Source organism: Candoia aspera, chromosome 2, assembly GCF_035149785.1.
Source record: "Candoia aspera isolate rCanAsp1 chromosome 2, rCanAsp1.hap2, whole genome shotgun sequence".
NCBI lineage: Eukaryota > Metazoa > Chordata > Lepidosauria > Squamata > Boidae > Candoia > Candoia aspera.
Window position 1 is genome coordinate 149,671,484 of NC_086154.1, and position 18,931 is coordinate 149,690,414.

The 18,931-nt window shown below is 41.7% G+C and overlaps 1 protein-coding gene across 1 annotated transcript; it reads left to right on the plus strand.

Annotated features, from left to right (window-relative positions):
* Positions 1-59: 59 nt before the first annotated feature.
* Positions 60-17,940, plus strand: HAUS7 (HAUS augmin like complex subunit 7). The gene is made up of 10 exons (XM_063294235.1): positions 60-127; positions 3,264-3,379; positions 6,314-6,384; positions 10,773-10,834; positions 11,487-11,602; positions 12,274-12,432; positions 12,672-12,765; positions 13,597-13,824; positions 17,216-17,327; positions 17,688-17,940. The coding sequence occupies exons 1-10, from the start codon at positions 86-88 to the stop codon at positions 17,759-17,761; spliced, it is 1,074 nt and encodes a 357-aa protein (XP_063150305.1). The 5' UTR covers positions 60-85; the 3' UTR covers positions 17,762-17,940.
* Positions 17,941-18,931: the final 991 nt, after the last annotated feature.

The following is an 18,931-nucleotide window of genomic DNA, read 5'->3' on the forward strand; positions in this document are numbered from 1 at the left end:
CACTCTTTCCTATCAGCTTCGAGGCTGCCAGTCGACCAGCCAATAAGAGCGGGGCGTGGGCGAGGTCTATTCCCCGCGCGGGAAGATGGCGGCCGGTCGGGTTGTTGCGCTCTATGAACGGCTGAAGGTGGTTTGTTTTTGGAGAGCGGAGGGGGGTGGGTGCCCGAGAATCGCGGGGCTGCGACCTAATTGTGGACGTAGGTGGATAGGGGGGCGGCAAGGGATGGAGCTCCGTGTCATCTCGGGGTATGGTGAGGCTACGTGCTTTTTGGAGGTGGATACCGGGCGGGAGTCGCCATCAGTGCAGCGCGTGGAAGTTCTGACTGTCGAGTTGCAGGAAAAAGCAAAATAGTACAATGCAATAAATGTATCTAGGACACGCTTGTGTATTGGTGGTTCTTTACCATGATGTACAGTGGACTAGATGAGTTTTCAGAATGCTCACTAATAAATGTTCTTAGCTTGTTAAAGATTGTCAGGAAAAAGTACGTCTGGAAATTTGCTTTAAAGGAAGGTCTGATTTTTTTCAGAAGTGTTTGTTTGTGACGATGGCATTATGGAACCTCCAAGTTCGGAGGCAGTATTCCACGAAATACTGCTAACGTGGAGCAGTGGTAGGCGCAATTGTTGTCGTTGGTTGTAGGCATCTTGATTATGAAAACAGGGTGCTAATTTAGGTATCATCTTTGGGATAGGTTGGTTTTGTTAATCTATGCTGCATAAAGGAGCTAATTTTGGAGGGTAAGGTACTTATATTACCATCCTTGCTATATTTATTCTGAAGTAACTCTTAAATTCCATTGAATGTGATGAGATTTGCTCCATAAAAAACAGACTTACAGGCTGATCCTCTGCATGTTTACTCAGAAGTAAAATGTTAGTTTCACTGTATTCTAACAGGCTTTCTTCTGAGTAAATGTGCATAGAAAAGCATTGGAGTTTGTGGATTAAAATTGGCTAAGAGAACTCCCTGTGTGGCTGCTGTACTTGAAAAAGAGAATAGATGTTGTATGGAGGGCATCATCACCTTTCCTAGAATTCTTGAACTTTTATTTAGCATACACTTCTTGCTCTTCATTAAAGCTTAATGTTTATTTAGAAATCTCTGGAACTTTGCATGCATTGTTTGTGGTACCTTTCCAAATTCTGTTCCATTCTTTGTTTACTTAAATGCATTTCCAAGTAGAAGCTTGTGCTTCAGAAAAAAGTAGCTTGCTTGTTTGTGTGTAGCTGTTAGTATACAAAATGTGTATACTAACCTCAGTGTAAATAGAATAAAAGAAGCTGCCCTCATATTTCAGAACATTATATATTTATGTGTTTTCTAATGTTGTCACCTTTACAGCCTGTCTCTATATATATTGAAAGGTTTTCAGTGGTTGTAATACAAATTGAACTCTAGAGAGCAATTCATCTGTCCTTTCTGAACACCTAGGAAGCAAAAATCTGTATTATGTTAAGAAATCTGGGAAACAGATGTGGGGTGAATGCAATACTGTAGGAGGAAACTCATACCAGAAAAAACTTAATGGAATTGGAGTAGTGCTGGCAGATTTTAGGCTGAATAACTTCCACATTTATCCACCGTGAGTTGACATCTATAAATTTGATGCTGACATGGAAGACTCCCTCTATACCAGTGTTTCTCAACCTCAGCAACTTTCAGATCTGTGGACTTCAACTTCCAGAACTCCCCAGCCAGCATGGGCAACATGGCTGGCTAGGGAGTTCTGGAAGTTGAAGTCCACACATCTGAAAGTTGCTGAGGTTGAGAAACACTGCTCTGTAGCCTATGAAATTTGTTAGAAGAATTACCGCAGGAGCATGAGAAACTATATTAGTATCACTGAGCTCATCGATGGGAAGGGTAGAGGTCTCAAATCTCCCCTCCTAGAAGCCATTGAGGTCTTTATCCCTTGGTCCTGCCTCCTGCTTTTTAGTTTAGTTACTTGGTGGCTCTAGTTGCTGTAACACGGTGTTTCTCAACCTTAGCCATTTTAAGATGGGTGGACTTCAACTCCCTGAATACCCCAGTTGAAGTCCACCCATCTTAAAATGGCTAAGGTTGAGAAACACTGCTGTGACACATCTTCTGGGAGTGCCCTCACCTGATGTCCTTCACTTACCTCCAGTGTATGAAAGAAATAGGACTCTCCTGCAGCCTTAACCATTAAATAAAAGGTCTTTTAAAAAAGTAAATTCTATAGTGCCAGCTTCTGGTGTGGAGGCCATATCAGCCCACCCTTTTCTGCTCCTTTAGGAGATAGACTGACTTCACAGGAAATAAAATCGTTTTTTTAAAGAAAAGAGTATGCAAAAATCCTTTTTTAGCTTTAATAGTTACATGCCAAAACATTCAGTAGCAAAAGAGTTGAAAAATAGGGCTATTTAAATCTTAGGTCACAACTTAAAAGGATTTCTCACAGTAAAATATAAAGGAAGATAATAAGGCTCTAGGCAGATCACAAGATGATGCTCCTCTGCTCCTTAATTTACAGGCAAGTCTGCTGTGAAGAGGTTCCAAGTTGCATAAAGCACACTATTACTGACCTTGAACAGAGAAAGTAAATAACAGAGACAAAATATTAGGCTTAAGCACACAAGTCAAAATAACAATCAGTCTTATGCAATCTTTCTAGCTAAACCTTTTTTACCTACAGTTTCAACAATATTTATTCATTTTATATGGCTACCCATTCAGCATACGGCTCTGGGAAGCAAATAGAAAGTTTAAAACAATAAAAACATGAGCAAACAGATTCCCTTCTGTGTGTCAATTTTTCCTGAACTTCCTGTGCAGATCCCTGAATATTCCAGTCAGTTAATTCTGAGGCTGCTGGGGAGGTGGCATGAACTCTGTCTTTCTTCTCAGCCTTTGTTCCCAATTTTTGTTCTCATTTAAAAAAAAAAATCTGTCTAGCAGAAAGAGAGGGATTGGGGAGTGATTGCCCTGCCTACATGATTAAAAGTCATGCCTCAGTCAGGGTGAATCTTGATTGAAGCTGAGACATGGCAAGCAAATGCAGAAGTGGGGGCTTGCCTATCCATTCACTACATAAGCATTTAACATTTATGATTCTGTATATTTTTTAAACGGTAGAAAATGCAAACAATTTCCTTTCTTAGGATATGTCTATGGGAAAGGAGGGTGAGAAAACTAAGTATGTTTGGTGGTGGAGATACTAGTAGAATTCAAGGAGAAGTATAGAGGGATGCATAGAAGGAAAGGAGGCATTTCTGCTTTTGTTTCTCGCTATCTTCAGGAACTGGGCTGCCCTGCACTAGAGGGTGTCTACCTGACAGAGGCCGAAGACATAGAGAAATTACTATTCAGCCCTTCGTCCCATCGTTTGGACATACTGGAATGGATCTGTGTCAGGTAATGGGTATTTCAATTGGAGCCTTATTCCCTGATAGGAGAATTCCAACAGTACTTTCAGAATATCTTGTGCAGACTCAGTGGAAGCTTAAAGATTTGCCAGTATGAGCCCAAAAGAGTGGGAAAACAGAAACAGATTTTTTTTTCTCCTTCACCTCCTTCTGAAGGCAGAGGAAATCTTTATAGCCTGTCGTGTTTAACATCTAAACAAAACCACTGAATAAGGTCATCAGTTCAGAGTCCTGTATGATTAACATACAAATGATATTCAGTTGTGCATTTTGACCCCAAACCATCCAGGGGATGTTGTTAAGGTCCTGTCCTCATATCTGGAGGCTGTTCAGGTCTGGGTGGGGAGGAACAGACTTCGGCTCAAGTATGAGTGGCTGTAATTGTTCAGGCTCCCTGGATCTGGAGATTTTTCGTATTTGGTCTTATTGAGCCTCAGTCAATTTTCTTTTTTGGTGTGTTGGTTTGTTTTCTTTAGACAGACATGTTTCTTTCTCTTCCTTTCTCTTCATTTTATTCTTACTTTTAAAATGTAAGCTGTCCAGAGTTGTTTGGGAGTTGGCCGGCCTGTAAATCCAAATAATTAATAAATTAAATTATTCCCTTGGGAGAGGCATGACAACAGAGTTGAAGAAGTGTTGCATCCAATAAATCCATAGCCCCCGCTTTGCCATGCCTGTTTTTAGCCTTTCCAGTGCTGGGAGGTAAAGGAGAAAGTTTCTGATCCCAGATTTCTTTACTGAGGTAAGAGTTCTCTCTGCAGTCTTGGTGGGGTGGGGGACTGTAAAATCCTGTGGCTGTTAGGATGCTCTGCAAGAGATCATAAGATTGCAAATTTAGCATTTTCTTTTCTTGGCAAGCAAGATTTGTTTCTTATTAGTAGGAGAAGAAACAGCTCTTGAAACCATTACTGATTTTTTCTTTATGTTTCTAAAATTTAATTATATAGTTTGATCTACTTTTAAGGGTTGTGTTAGGTTTATTTCCATATATGTGTCGTCTTCATTCTTGTTTCCAGTTCTGTTCATATGACAAGTGTGACATTTGAAAGCTACTTGCCCTTTGATTATTCGTGTTAGCACAGTTAGGAGGTATGACAAGTGTGGAGATTCACTATAGCATTAAATCGCAAGATGCAGGAAGTAGTTTGTGGAAGTTAAGAGCAGCTAATCAGAAAGTGTTTTCATTGTGCTGGGTGTCCAGCTAGGTGGCAGCATCTAGCTAACCTTGACTGATTTTGAAAAGTTATGTGGGGTCAGATTTGGTTGGTATTTGGATGGGAGATGACTGTACATTAGACTGGAAAGTCAAAAACATCTGGGAAGAAGGCAGTGTCTACCACTTCCATAATATTGTCAAGAAACCTATATGTATGTCAGTGTCCATCAGTCAAGCTTGACTTGAACAAGGTTTTAGCTTTACCATATCTGGACTGTGAGGTGCCAAAACCTGGCCTCCTAACCTTTTCAAGGGCTGTAGGACCCTGTCCAGCAGGCTTGAAAATGCCAGAAATCTAGGAACATTTTTCCCCCAATCCATATGATGGAATTGGGAGTGGGAAGTCCATGTAGTCTATGAGGTAGCCATTTCTGACATAGGCAGTTAGGTTTGAGTGGGCCCTTCGATTTAGAAACTGCTGGCAAATTTTAGTTTTCTCCTGTGTCCTAAACCCAATAATCTATTGTCATGTTCGCCGTTTCAATGCCTCCGAGCCATCGTAACGTTTCTCATGTCATTAATGGGTTGCGTGTTTCATCTCTCATGGGAGGATGGTACTGCTTATCTCTTGGCTTCGCTTTGGAATGTTTCCCTATTATCTGTTATGTTCAAGGTTGCTTTCCCAGGCTAGCACGTCTGACGTTTGCTAGCACCTGGACCGGGCGGGGCTGATGTAACGGGGGCGGGATACGTGTGCACTGGAGGAGTTTTAAGTTTGTATTTGGCGCGCTTTTGCTCATTCTCAGCTTTCTCTGTATTTGCCTTTAGTTCCTTAATAAATCAGATTTCATATAGCAGCCTCTTGTGAGTCTGAGTATTTGGGCTAGGGCAATCATTACATCTATCTCCCAATTTGTGTACAGATGAAGTGAAGAAGAACTAGAATTTTGTACTTTAGTTAGCTCTTAACCCAGTTATGTGTTTTTATAGATAGTTGGCATCTAAAGTCTCTTGGGAATGAAACAAGAAATGGCAATTAAGGAATGTGACAAACATAGAGGTTTAAACGGGACTGAAGTCAAAGTATTGAAGAGACAGGATTGCTGTTTTGCCTTGTAGAAATCTATGAAATTGAGATAGCTTCTATCTGTGTAGGTTCTCCCTGGATACTGTATGGGGATATAATAGTTCGATGGAATCCAAATTGAAACAGTTAGAATTCTGATCAACCACAACTAAATTCCGTGCTGAGAATGCACTACTAGCTGCTTCATTATTTGAAACCCCTTTCCTCTGTTCTTCCTTTTAAAAAGCACTTACCATGGGGTAAAGTAAAGGGCTAAGGGATCTAGGTTCCTGGAAAAAATACTTCTGGAGCTTCTCTTCTAGGGACATTTATAAGTAGAGTAATTGCCTTTGTTCCTTTGCTCTGGCCAATCCCACAGTTGTGGTTGCTTCCTCTTACTCCTCTCTTCATTCTATATTTTGGGTTTTCCCCCTTGCTAGATTGAAAATCCATGAGTGGGGCCAGATTTTACCTTAACTTGTTTTGAAATCTTTATAGGAAATCATCATGATCAACATCAGCAGTTACTCAAAAACATGTCTATATGGTTTGGTATTGCTCTTCTGAAAGGCAGACATACTTTTTTGCCCTTTCACTTTCTTTGTCTCTGAATAATTTGAATTACTTGCATTTATGAAGGGGGGTGAAGTATTATAATGCTGCAACAAGGCTTTGAAAGTTTATTTTGCATTCCCTTGCAGTGTGTACCCACCTCTTCGAGAGCAGTTTTCATCTCTCAATAAAGAATCACAATCAGGTTTAAAGATAAAAGGTATATATATATAGTGCTCATATTAAGTGGATTAATAAATAATCTGTATCATTCATGGTTGGAAAAACTGTTGATGTGTCTCTGAGTTCCTGGGGTGGGGATGGTGGGGTAGGCAGAATAGGATTGCATTTAGACTCAAATCCGAAGTATGCAAGATCAAAGGCTTTTGTCAAAAAGACAAAAGCAGAACTATGACAGTGCAGTGCAAAACACGGTCTTTTGCATCTGCATGCAGTGTTACAATGTGTATACAAAAGGGATGAAGCTTGCATTACAATGGGACACTGCAATTGTTTTTGTACTGTTTTTGTCAATTGATACCCCATCCCTAGTTCCCTCTAGGCACAAATGGAAAACAGTATTATGTCCAAAATCGCATACTGTTAGATCAGGGTTTCTTGACCAGGGTTCTGTGGACCCCTGGGGTTCCATGAGAGGTCACTAGGGGTTCTCTGGGAGATCAGGATTTATTTTAAAAATTATTTCAAAGTTGGGCAACTTCACATTAAAGAGGTAAGGTTCATTCTTTATTTTTAGTTTAAGAACACTCTTAATGCCTGTAATACAGGCCTACACATGAAACAAATAGAATAATTTTATAACTTCTGGCCTATATTTGAGCCTGAAGGTACAGGGGTTTCCAGAGGGCTGAAAAATATTTCAAAGGTTCCTCCAGGGTCAAAAGGTTGAGAAAGGCTGTATTAGAGTATCCCATAAAATTCCATTAGAACAACTGAAAACCAAGCCAGCATTTGTCTTTTATCTTTCTCTAACTATTTCCTGGTTTCTGTTTTTAGTCTTACTAGTATGATTGAATATAATATAGAACTGGCTTCATATATGGATAATTAGAATTAAATTCTGTCTGATCTTCAAATTAAACAGTTACATTTGGAGGCTAGATGATAATGGAATAGTGAGCTCTTGAAGGGTAAATGTCTCCAAAAGAAACAAATTGAATGATCTTATTTACAGGTAGTCCTCGACTTACGACCACAACTGGGACCCGAATTTCCATCACTAAGCAATGTGGTCGTAAAGTGCGATATCATGTGACCGCATCACTTAGTGATGGCAATCCCAGCCAGTCCCAGTTGCCATCGTAATGCCAAGATGCACGGGTCGTTAAGCAGGAAGAGGCAAGATTCCTGGTAAGGAGCATGGGAGTGTGCAGGTGGGTGGGGGAGTCCTGGGAGGGCAAGCGTAGGCTGCGCATGAGTTGGGGGAGTGTGGTGCCGCAATGTGGCACAAGCAAAGGAAAGCTAGGGAAAGAATGCGATGTGGCTCAGGGGCTTCCTGGTGCGTCACGGCTTTGGGGCTGCAAGCTTTCTGCAGCCCCAGAGCTGCGGTGCACCAGGAAGCCCCTTTGTGCCACATGAAGCCCAGCCCAACCCAGCAGTGTGACACAAATGGGCTTCCTGGCGCTCTGGGGCGTTTTGCTGTTTGCAGCCCCAGAGCCGCAGTGTGCCAGGAAGCCTCTTCGCATCGTGTGAAGCCCAGCCTGGCCTAGCAGTGCAGCGCAAAGCTGCCACATCCTGGGAAGCCCCACCCACCCTGGCCCAGCCACAGTTGCTCTCACCACCCTGCACTCCAGGACCCCTGCTGCCCTGCGCTCTGCCACCCCAGCTGACCTTTGCTGTCCTCTTGCTCCTGCTGCTGATGAGGCATGCCCAGCCTGGCCCTTCACGAGGCAGCTGCTGGCTGCTCAAGGCCAGCCATCTTCCCCAGGTCTCGCAAGGAAACTACTGTGCACAAACTTGGGAAGAAAGCCTTGTGCAGCCAGCAGCTGCCTCACAAAGGCCAGGCCGGGCATGCTTGGTCAGCAGTGGGAGCAAGAAGACGGCGAAGGTCAGCTGGGGCAGCAGAGTGCAGGGGGCCAAAAGGGTAGGGATGGGGGAGATGGGTCGAAGCACCCCTGTGGTCGTAAGTGCGGGTGGGTGCCAAGTGCCTGAAATTTTGATCACGTGACCATGGGGGCTCTGCAACAGCCGAAACTTTGGAGACCAGTCATAAGTCCCTTTGTTCAGCGTTGTCGTAACTTCCAACAGTGGCTGAACAAATGGTTGTAAGTTGAGGAATATCTATAATGCATTTGTTTATATACTTTTAAAGCGTGCCATTCTAGATAATATGAAGTCATTGCTTGTAAATAAGTTATGGTGGCTGTACAAACTAATTAAAAATAATGTTGTTTAGGAAACATGTTAACAAAAGAAACGGGTGCATATTAAGAACAAAAGAAGGATGCTTTCTGCCCCTTCAAATCATTAAGTTAATCTCTGGGGCTACTTGCAACCTCACTGTTAAAAGAAAAAGCAACTTCTCTACTGCTAGCTAACTCTTGTGGGTTTTCTGTTGGCATATAGATGCACTGCAAAGCAGTTGCTTGGTTTCCAGGGAATGAGTCACATCTCAGTTGGCACTCCATCAATCCATGTTTCACTCCATCAAGCTTTCAATATTCCAAGCAAAATCTGGTATCTTGGACTGAGATTCTGATTGTTCTGAAGTCTTGTCCTCAGTGGGATCAGAACTAAGCCAAGAGACATAAACACATCTGTATGAATTACTTCTTAAAACTAAAAGTGTAGTTTTTTTGCCAGGGAACATAGCTTTGGTTTTCGGTCTGTAGCGTGTGATTTGGATTAATGCATAATTTTCATAATTTGAGAAGTTGCATAAAAATGGATCAACTAATTTATTATGTTGTCATATTTTCCTTTGTCTGATGCTTGCATGCTAGAAATCATATTTTAATCCATGCCTGTCTTTGGCAATTGAAAACAGCCCATTCTTCCCCCAGCAGATGTGTGGAGGTTGGCTGATGGATTGCTTTTGTGTTTCTGAAGCTCTTTTTTTAAAAGCTTGCCTTTCCTGCTTCCTCAAAGCTTTTCTCATAATTGAACAAAGTTGAGCTCAGTGTTTCTTCACAAGCCTTGGCTACCTAAATGCCTCGTTCTCTCCTGACCCTTGCCCAAATTATTTGCATCTGTATTAAGCAAGTTGCCTAATGAAGCAAATGCCATTCAAGAGAAGTAGTAATGATGTGAACAAATATGGTGCAGTCTAAAGCAATAAGGGATACAAGCTCTACATAACTCAAAATAAGGGCTTGTAGCTCACTGTGCTTTAACATTATTGGCAAACATTTGGCCAGTGGTGCTTTATGCCTGTCAGATCATGCCCCTTTGAATCAGAGGGGCACATCCTGAGGGTCCATGTGGCTGCTGGAATTCTCAGAGATCCTCTAAAAGTTGCCACCAGATTGTAATGTTTAATATGAAAGAAAAGGGAGGTGAAGAGAGCAGTCATATTAATAGCGCTTAATGTAATGCTAAGTATTTTGTTCTGAGGCCATCTACTTTCGTGTAAGTCTTGACCCAAAACAGTAACATGCATTTACTCTAAAGCAGAATTGTCTTTTTCCCAATGGGCCCAAGACCTCAGGCAGTGTTTTTTTCCTGTCATTTGTGGCTATCTGCTCTCTTGAATAGGAGAGATTGGGAAATGAACCAGGGAGACTCTGTGGGCAAAACAGGTGCCCTGCCACTGAACCAAGCCCCTCTTCAGTATTTGACTGTGAGTTTTAGTATACAAGGAATAGTACATGCAGTATCAGACTGGGAGTTTGTGTAGAATTGCCTCTGAGTGGGCACTGAAGAAATCGGGCATCTGGCCCTGATATCAAGCTTCTCTGTGACTCTATAAAAATGGATAGCGGGGCCAAAGATAAAATTACTTGTGTAAGCCAAATCTTGCACTAATCTGTTGTGAAAATGTTGCTTTCTGAGAACAGCTTCCCTCTACTCTGTTCCAACATTGGATTTTGGCTATGCAGTGGTCATTAGGAATTAGGGGAAAAGTAAACAAAATATGATATCCTTGTTTTGAAGGTTTAGTTCAGCTTCCATAGCCCTCCCCAATCTGGCCTCTTGCCTGACCTCTGTCATCTCCTGGCCCCTGATGGAGCCAACCATGCTGATGTCATTCTACAGATGTAGAAATGTAAAAACCTATTAAAGTAGATTTTTGAAAGCTTTGTTAAGACTTGAAACGTTAGGATCTAAGTGTACATTGTATTAAAAGGACAGTCTCTCCCCCTTTATTCTCTATATTGTAAGAGCAGAATGAGTAAACTCAGGGTTAAAAAGTTGTCAATTGCCTGGGTAATTAAAAAAAAATACCCAATGCAGAGCCATAGAAAGTTGAAAGGGTCAAAGGTATACCTTTGGAGGTCTCCTTCCATTTGCAAGTAGAGAAGACTGAGAACATTTACCAAAGTGCTTCATGAGCTGCATTGAGGACTGGAAACTTGGTGTTCCAGAGCAGATTTAACTCTGTGGAAAACCCTGACACCTGTGTGGCTTAACTCCCTCCTTTCCTGACAGGAATGGCGAAGCTGGGGTATGATCTGATGCTTTGTCAAGCTGATAATCTGGATCTCATCAAGGTAAGCACCAGGAAAACATTTGCAAAAGCAGATTCCTCTGACCCGTATAGCTAGCTAGCTAGCTTACTTGCTCATATATATATATAAATATAAATATAAATATATATATATATATATATATATATATATATATATAAAATTTTATTATTTTTTTCAAATTTAGCTACCGCCCATCTCACTCAGAGAGCGACTCTGGGCAGTTTACAATAAAACCAGAATAAATAATCATTAAAATGCAATACAGTTATGCCATTTCCATACAGTTAATTGTGGATTTCAGCTCCCTTTGGCTTACTGTGAATGGATCACCTTATATTCTTATCTTTCCTGCAGCTTAACTGACTTGCAATAGATATGATGAGCAGTTCCCCTTTTTCCCCATAGTAGCATTTTAATTAAAAGTTCTGGTTATGCAATGAGGAAAGGATTCAAATGAAGTGTCTGTGGTTTCTCTTTATGGAATTCCCTGTCTAGGCCTTTGTCTTTGATAGTTTCTTCTCTCCCCTTTGAACATGGGGACTGCTCAGACACAGTGTACCCTAAATATCAATGGCTGAATGTGGAGGCAAACATCCGAGAGGGGGGCCTGTTTATGTCATGGGACTGGAAGGCAAGATGCTAAGAGTTTGTATGCCTTTTTGTGTCCCCACAGGGGAAGGCCTGTGCTCAGAAGCAGCTCCGCTTCCTGGAACAGCTGATGGCTGTGATTCCACCTCAAAATAACCTCATGCTATCAAACTCTATATCAGACTCCGGTAGTTATTCCAGGTGAGGTGGGGAGGTCAAGGTACCCCTCCCCATCATTAGCATTCCCTAGGTCTTGCAGCTGTTATGCTAGAATGGATAGATGGATTTAATTAATGTGTTGAATGTTGCTACCGTTGCTAAGCAGGATTGAATTGGTACTGTTGGCAGAAGGTCTGAAATGCTGCCTTACACAGGCATGCTGATTCAGACTTTGGGATGAAATCAGCACTCCATCCTAGATATTTTGTCCTGGAAATGTTGAAGTCCGAAATTGTCTGTGTGTGTGCACTCATTTTTTTTTTAATTGTGGATTTTGGAGTAAATATTTGGGATGTATTGCAAAGGGGGAGGTACACAGAAATTAGATGATAATGGTGGAATCTTAAACATATCATTTTATGGATTTTGGCACCCAGCCTTAGACCCTATGTGTCCTGAAACTTGTAGCAAAAATACACCAGCCTTTGTGTTCCTTTTTCTGCAGCCGGAGGGCTTATTAAGATAGTTGGCCTTAAACAAGTGCTTTGGGCCCATTTTTTATTATATCAAACATGCTTGTCTTTTAATGGGGACAGATCACAGCTTCCTCGGTTTTTAGACCTCTTCTTTCCCTTGTACCAATCCCAATTTTCCTTCCTAGGTTAGGCTGCCCTGCAGCCTGCACTTTATAATTCCCCAGCATTCTCTTGCAGCACAGAGGAATCTTTCCAAGAAATAGCTAGGAAGAATGAAGAGTTCATGAAGCAGGTTTTCTCTAGCTCTGATCTGCAGGCAGTGTTGAACCCAGAGTGTCATCCCTGGAGCTCAGATATAAAGCCCCTCCTTTTGGGTGAAGAAGGACAGCAGAAAGGGTAAGCTTCCTGTGCCTGCTGTTGAGTTATGGAAAGGAGAGAGTCAAGATGTCCTTGACCTCAGCTCCTTGTAGTTAGAACAAGGCTAGAGTGGTCAAATAGAGGAGAGGACTAGTGTAAAAATGAGGTCTGCTTTTCCAAAGATGTCCATTCCCTTTCCCCATGTTTTCCTCCCCCATCAAATCAGTGATGAAACCATGAACTCCTGCTACCCACTTCCTTGTCTGTGTCTATACAAGGGCCCTGTTCATGACTTCTCATGAGCAAACTCTCTTGGAGGCATCAGAGGAGCTGGAGAAGACAGCAACAGCCTTGGAAAATCTGAGAGCACAGGTAAGCAATTTACAGACCTGCTCTATCAAACGAGGGTCTGTGTTTTACAGTGGGAAGGGTGGTTTGGAAGTTGCTTCCTGAGTCACCTCCAATTCATTTGCCCCATTTACTGCAGTTCTGAGCAGTCTGTGATACTTCATGTTATCAGCTGTATAGGCTGATCATGGAATACTTCTAGAAAGGTGTATCTGATTTCATGAGACTGATAATCTGTGTCAGTTCTGTGACTTAGTGATTATCAGTTAGTTGGCTTTCATATTGAAAAGTGTCCAGAAAACAACGCTGAAGAGTTGCCAGCCCTAATTAGCCTTTCCCAGGGAGCTTTGTCTCCATCTGCATTTCCCTTAATTCTTGATGTCTCCTTCTCTCTTCTGCTTTCTCTACCATCTTTATTGAGGCTCTTCCTCATTCTCTTCTTTATCCTTGTTATATTTCATCCCTCTGTTTCTGTTATTAAAAGCTACACCTCTAGTCTTCCTTTTTTTTTTACTATGCAAGTATTGTAGCCATTTACATCAGCCTGCTATAATGGGTACTGCCTGTGTGTGTTTTAATTGCAACCGAGGTGACCCCTGCTAGATTGCAGCAAAGGGCTATTTCATTCAGTTTCCCACAAGAGGTCAGCAAGGTGATGCTTGGAATTTCCAGGCAAGCAGAAAAGATAGAAGGAAGCCAGAAAGGCAGGAAAATTGCTCTTGGTATTAACTACTTGTTTATTATTACTACTGCTCCTGTATGCATGGGTGGCATTTTATGGGATATATCCTACCCTCAAACAGACTTGATTACCTCTTGTCTTCAATTCAGGAGTGTTTTTTGGGGGGGGGATAGTGTTCCTTCCTGCAGGGGAGCCCCGCTGGTGTCGATGCATTCTGTAACAGTGCCACAGCTCTTCAGTCCCTCAAACTGATAGTTTCTGACTACAGCCAGCTGCTCACGGCCTTTGAACAAGTATATGAGAACGAGCTGCAGAAGCATTGTGAGCGTCCTGCTCCTCAGCTGAGTCCTTGTGGCCCCCTCTTCCAAGCTGTGCACCGCAATCTGCTGTTGTGTATGCAGGTGAGGCTGGGGTGGGTGAATGGATGGGCAGGCAGGCAGGGAGTTTGACAGCCTGTATGGCAAGGGTTGCAAGGCAGGGAAATGTTCTTTAACTTTCCAATAACGGCTTCTGCCTTTGCGTTTGGAAAAGTGGTAAGTGTGGCAGTAAAAGTAGGAAATGTTAGTTAGGGTGTGCCATAGTGAGTTTCCCAGCAACCATCCAACGGGGTCCTTGACTCCTTTCCTCTCTGAATCAGTAAATCTGTGATTGTACCACTTCAGTCTGCAGATATGGCTCCAACCCAAATCCCAGGAAATATGCATGTGAGGGAGAAGGTTGAATATATGCCATCCTGTGCCAGTTGAAGGTAGTCACTTTGGAGGCAATTCAGTTCAGCAGAAGGAGCTCTTCTGGGTCTACAGTGTGCCTGTTATGTTGAAGTCTGGTAACAAAGAGGAGGAAGAGAATCCATACTTGAGGCTTTTCAGCTTCCCTGCCATATTTCCTTTGGGCAGGGTTTCTCAAACAGGATTCTGTGGCGCCCTAGGGTTCCGGGAGAGGTTAATAGAGGTTCCCTGAGAGATCATGATTTATTTAAAAAATTATTTCAAATTCGGGCAGCTTCACATTAAAAAGGTGAATTTCATTTTTTATTTTTAGTTGAAGAACACTGTTAATGCATGTATACAGGCCTACAAATGAAACACATATAATAATTTTGTAACTTCTGGCCTACATTTGAGCCTGAATGTGCAGGGGTTCCCCGAGGCCTGAAAAACATTTCAAGGGTTCCTCCAGGGTCAAAAGGTTGAGAAAGATTACCTTAGGGAAATCAAAAACCTATCTTTATAGGTCATCAGATGGCAGCAAAGAGCCACCAGTCTAGCCCTGAGACATCCAAATGTCTCAAAAGTGTTTGCAACCGAAGCTGGTTCCTGTTTCAAAGGTTTTTCCCTGGTTACATCTTAGTTACCTGACATTCCTTTTGTATTATCATAAAAAATTAACAATATTACTGGATTTTACTGGGTCCCAGTCAGGCTGTTTTATAAATGTATTTTCATTTTGTCTTAGTTTTTTATTTACTGGTTTCTTAAGCTAGACTGTTTCCAGGAGATATAAAATACATTCCTTATCACCAGAATACCATCTACTAGAATACCTTACATGAACCTTCAGGAGAAGGTACCTTATAGAAAGGCAAGCCTCTTGTTTTCATCCTTCCAGATGTTAGGCAAATGCATCTACCTTTTTTTTAAAAATTCCACCTTTATTATTTTTATAAATAACTCAAAGCGGCGAACATACCTATTACTCCTTCCTCCTCCTATTTTCCCCACAACAACAACCCTGTGAGGTGAGTTGGGCTGAGAGGGAGGGACTGGCCCAAAGTCACCCAGCTGGCTTTCACGCCTAAAGCAGGACTAGAACTCACTGTCTCCTGGTCTCTAGCCTGATGCCTTAACCACTAGACCAAACCAGCTCTCTTTTAAGCCTAATATCTTTAAAAGCACAAATCACTACCTTTCTCTTAGTTCTACCCACTTAACCATTTGCATGGAGTAGTTCCCTTTCCTAAATCTTCCTACCAACCTTACCCATGTTTTCTTGCTGAAGTGCTAAAACAGTAATAATTTCAAAATTGTTTTTAAGATAGCCTTGCATACACAGCTAGGTCATGAGTAATGCAAGTTTGAATAATGCAATATTCGATTTAGTGTGAATTGTAAATTGATACCAGGTTGCATTTAATGGGACTGAAAATTCAGTTAATGCGAGGCTAGTGTGTGCACAGTTGTGGTTGAGCTTGTAGACACTACTAATCTCTGTGTGTCCAAAACGGAGAAAAGGAAGATTCTGTCAAGCTCAAAAAGAAGAGGCTCATTATTACATTAGAACAAATTTGATGTAATTGAACAATGTGAACATGATCATAGCAATGCTAAAATAGGATAAGATGTTGGAATGCCTGAATCTATGGTACACAATATTATAAAACACACAGGGGAAATAAAAGAAAAAGGTAAAGTTGCATCAGCTTTTTGTGGTTTGCAAACATGTGGTTTGCAGTGATAGAAACAGAACATCTTTTAACTTATGGATTGAGGACTGCAGTCAGTATTAATATTTCATTAATATACATATAAACATCTTCGTTCAAAAATTTTCATTGCCAATTTCAGTCAAGCTGGAACTAATCATATCTTCCATAGAAATATCACTTTGAATAGAGCATATTCGAATAATGCGACCATTTTGTGAGAATCGTTATCCGCACTAATTGAGACCTACCTGTATCTATAGCTTCAGTCTCAAGACCATTAGAAGTCAGTTGCTTATTCACTGATTATATTCCACAAGGACAGGGTGATTTATCAGCCTTCCTTTAGTCCGGACATTGGCTCTTTGTGTTCATTGATCACAGACACATGTCCTGCTATTTTCTGTACTGATCCTACTCAGTGTATCTGCCATTATTAGATACAAAAATTGATCAATTTCATTCAGTTTTTGGCTTCCTTCACCTCCCTTTCCCTCAAAGACAACCTGACAACAAGGATATTATACTCTTAACACAGTGTTTCTCGACCTGGCCAACTTTTAAGACGTGTGGACTCCAACTCCCAGAATTCCCCAGCCAACGATGCTGGCTGGGAAATTCTGGGAGTTGAAGTCCACACGTCTTAAAGTTGCTAAGGTTGAGAAACACTGTTCTAACATGTCTGGAAGCAGCCAGATTGGTACAACACAATCAGTGATTCCCTGCCTTGTGAACAAGTAGGAGCCTGGTTTCATGCTAAGTAGCAGTGTTCCTATCTCTAAACTTTTCACATCCAGATGGAATTGTAATAATGGTAGCTGGCTGTGCATGCGTGTTTTGACTGTCTAGAATAGCTTTCTTTAAACATGACCCTTACGGTGAATTTGACTTTCGTGACATAAATGCTTGAGACGTAGAGCCCACCTCTAATAAAAGAAAGAGGGCAGGTATGTGTACATACAAAGATGAAACAGTGTGTGCAGTAAAATACCGTTTTATGAGTTGTAAAGTACAAGAGGCTGCAGTTAGATTGCTAAGGAATTTACTTCTTCCCACATAAATCTGTCCTCTGTAGGTAATGGCCCACTGACAGCCCATCAAATAGAAATGTCTTCTAATCCATGAAGCCTGCACTACGATATACGTTAGCTTTCCAACGTGCTTCATGATTTCGTTACCACATCATTCCCCCCCCCCCCATTTCTTAACTTTTAAAAAATCCTCTGGAATGGGTTTTTCACTCCCCTCTTTCTTAGCCCATCTCATCACAGCTATTGACATCTGGAGCACAAAATCCTGAGCAGTTGGAGATGATAAGATGCCACTAGAGAAGCTGCCTGTTTTTGTTTCCTGAATATTCCTGTCTTCAGGAGCTGCAAGGCCTGGCCCAGGTTACAGAAACCTCAGGATGCATTATGGAGACGGTACGATGGCGGCACGAGCAGAAGGTCTTCTGGGATGGAAGCACCATAGCCACGTTGCGTAAGTCTTGGGTCTCCCGTGGCCTGCTCTTTCCTCTGAACGTCAGCTCCTCTTCCTATACTGCTCTTATGAAGCTCCCTTTCTGATGCTCCTTAGCATGTGGGGAGGTGTGAATTATGAGTGGGGTGCTTTCTTAGCTGACCCCTCTTAACCCCAGGGGAAGGTCCTTTCCTTTAGGGAGTGAAATTTGGGGAAGGTACGATGGACAGCGAGGAGAGAAGGAAACGTGAAGTGTAGGAGAATTGGGTTTGGCCAGAATGTGATGGAGGTGGAGCCATCACTTCCACAGTGCCTGGAAAGCTCAAGCCTCCCAAGCACCTTCATTTTTCACTCTAGTGAGCTGATATCTTACTTTTTCAGCCTCAAAGCTTGAAGAACTGCAGCAGAAATACAAGGCCATCCATGCCACCCTAAAAGACACTCAGGGATCCTGAAGATGAATGGACTGCAAATTGTAGGCTATTTCCAGATGAAGGAAAAGTGTCCCTTCCTAGGATGTAAATAAGAGCCTGAGAAACATTGTCAGTTTTTTCAAATGTAAATATATTTTCTGAAATCTTCTTTGAAAATTTAAAAAATAAAGTCTGTCTCCTTAGGATGAATATTCTCACTCTCTCTTTTCTTCATTGTTTTTTTCTTTAAACAACTTGTTGAACTCTCCTTTAATTCTTAGTTTCCAAATAGCACTTCTAACTCCAGTTGGATCAGCAAGGCACTTCTTTTTTTTGTACATTTGCATCCATATATCTAGCATCTTGTGTAATAGGCTTCTACCAGTGTCCCTTTAAACTACATACCAGGTATTCCTATATGGCTTAAGACCCTTCTCTGCCAAATCTCATGAAGGACAACTTCCACAATTACCAGTCAATCTGCTCTATAGAGATCATTACCTCCTAATGTTTTGATTTGTTGGGACCTTTGCAGGATTGAAACAGTCCAGTTAATAGATTGAAAAGCATTTCAAATGCTCTGGAGGATTTCCCTGCTCCTGGAGTATAATTCTGTTGAAGCTCCCATTGAACTGAAGAATAAGGAGATTACTTGGACAATTGACATAATTGCTCCTAATTGCCTTCTCTTGGATGGATAAGCAGGGACTCCCTTGGTTTTCTGAGCACTTAGAGCAATGAAGCATTTGGGTAAATGACTGGAAGTGAATGTCATGGGGCCAGTGTGATCAAATAAGAGCCCATTTGAGAGCGTGAGAAGGCAACAGACAGTTGCTCTGTAACTGTCTGTCAATACAATGACAGACAGTAGTATTGTTCTAAGCAATTAAAGGACTGTATGTTAATTGCAGAAACACTTGGAAATTTTGATTAATTTACCAGACTGTGTGTTCATAACGTTGCTTATATCTACACCAGCTTGGACTCCATGTTGAATGTGGATTCTAATGGGACAACCATCCAATCCCTCTAGTTTTGATGCATCAGCTTTAGTTTGCTCATCCAAAGAATAGGGCATATCTGGGCTCATTTTTCTAAGCAATTTATTTTGTTGGAGTTGCATCCATCTTGGTTTGTTCGAGTTGTAAACTTGGTTTATAAGAGCAGCTGGAAGAAGGCTGACTAATTGATGGTGTAGGTTAGAAATTTATT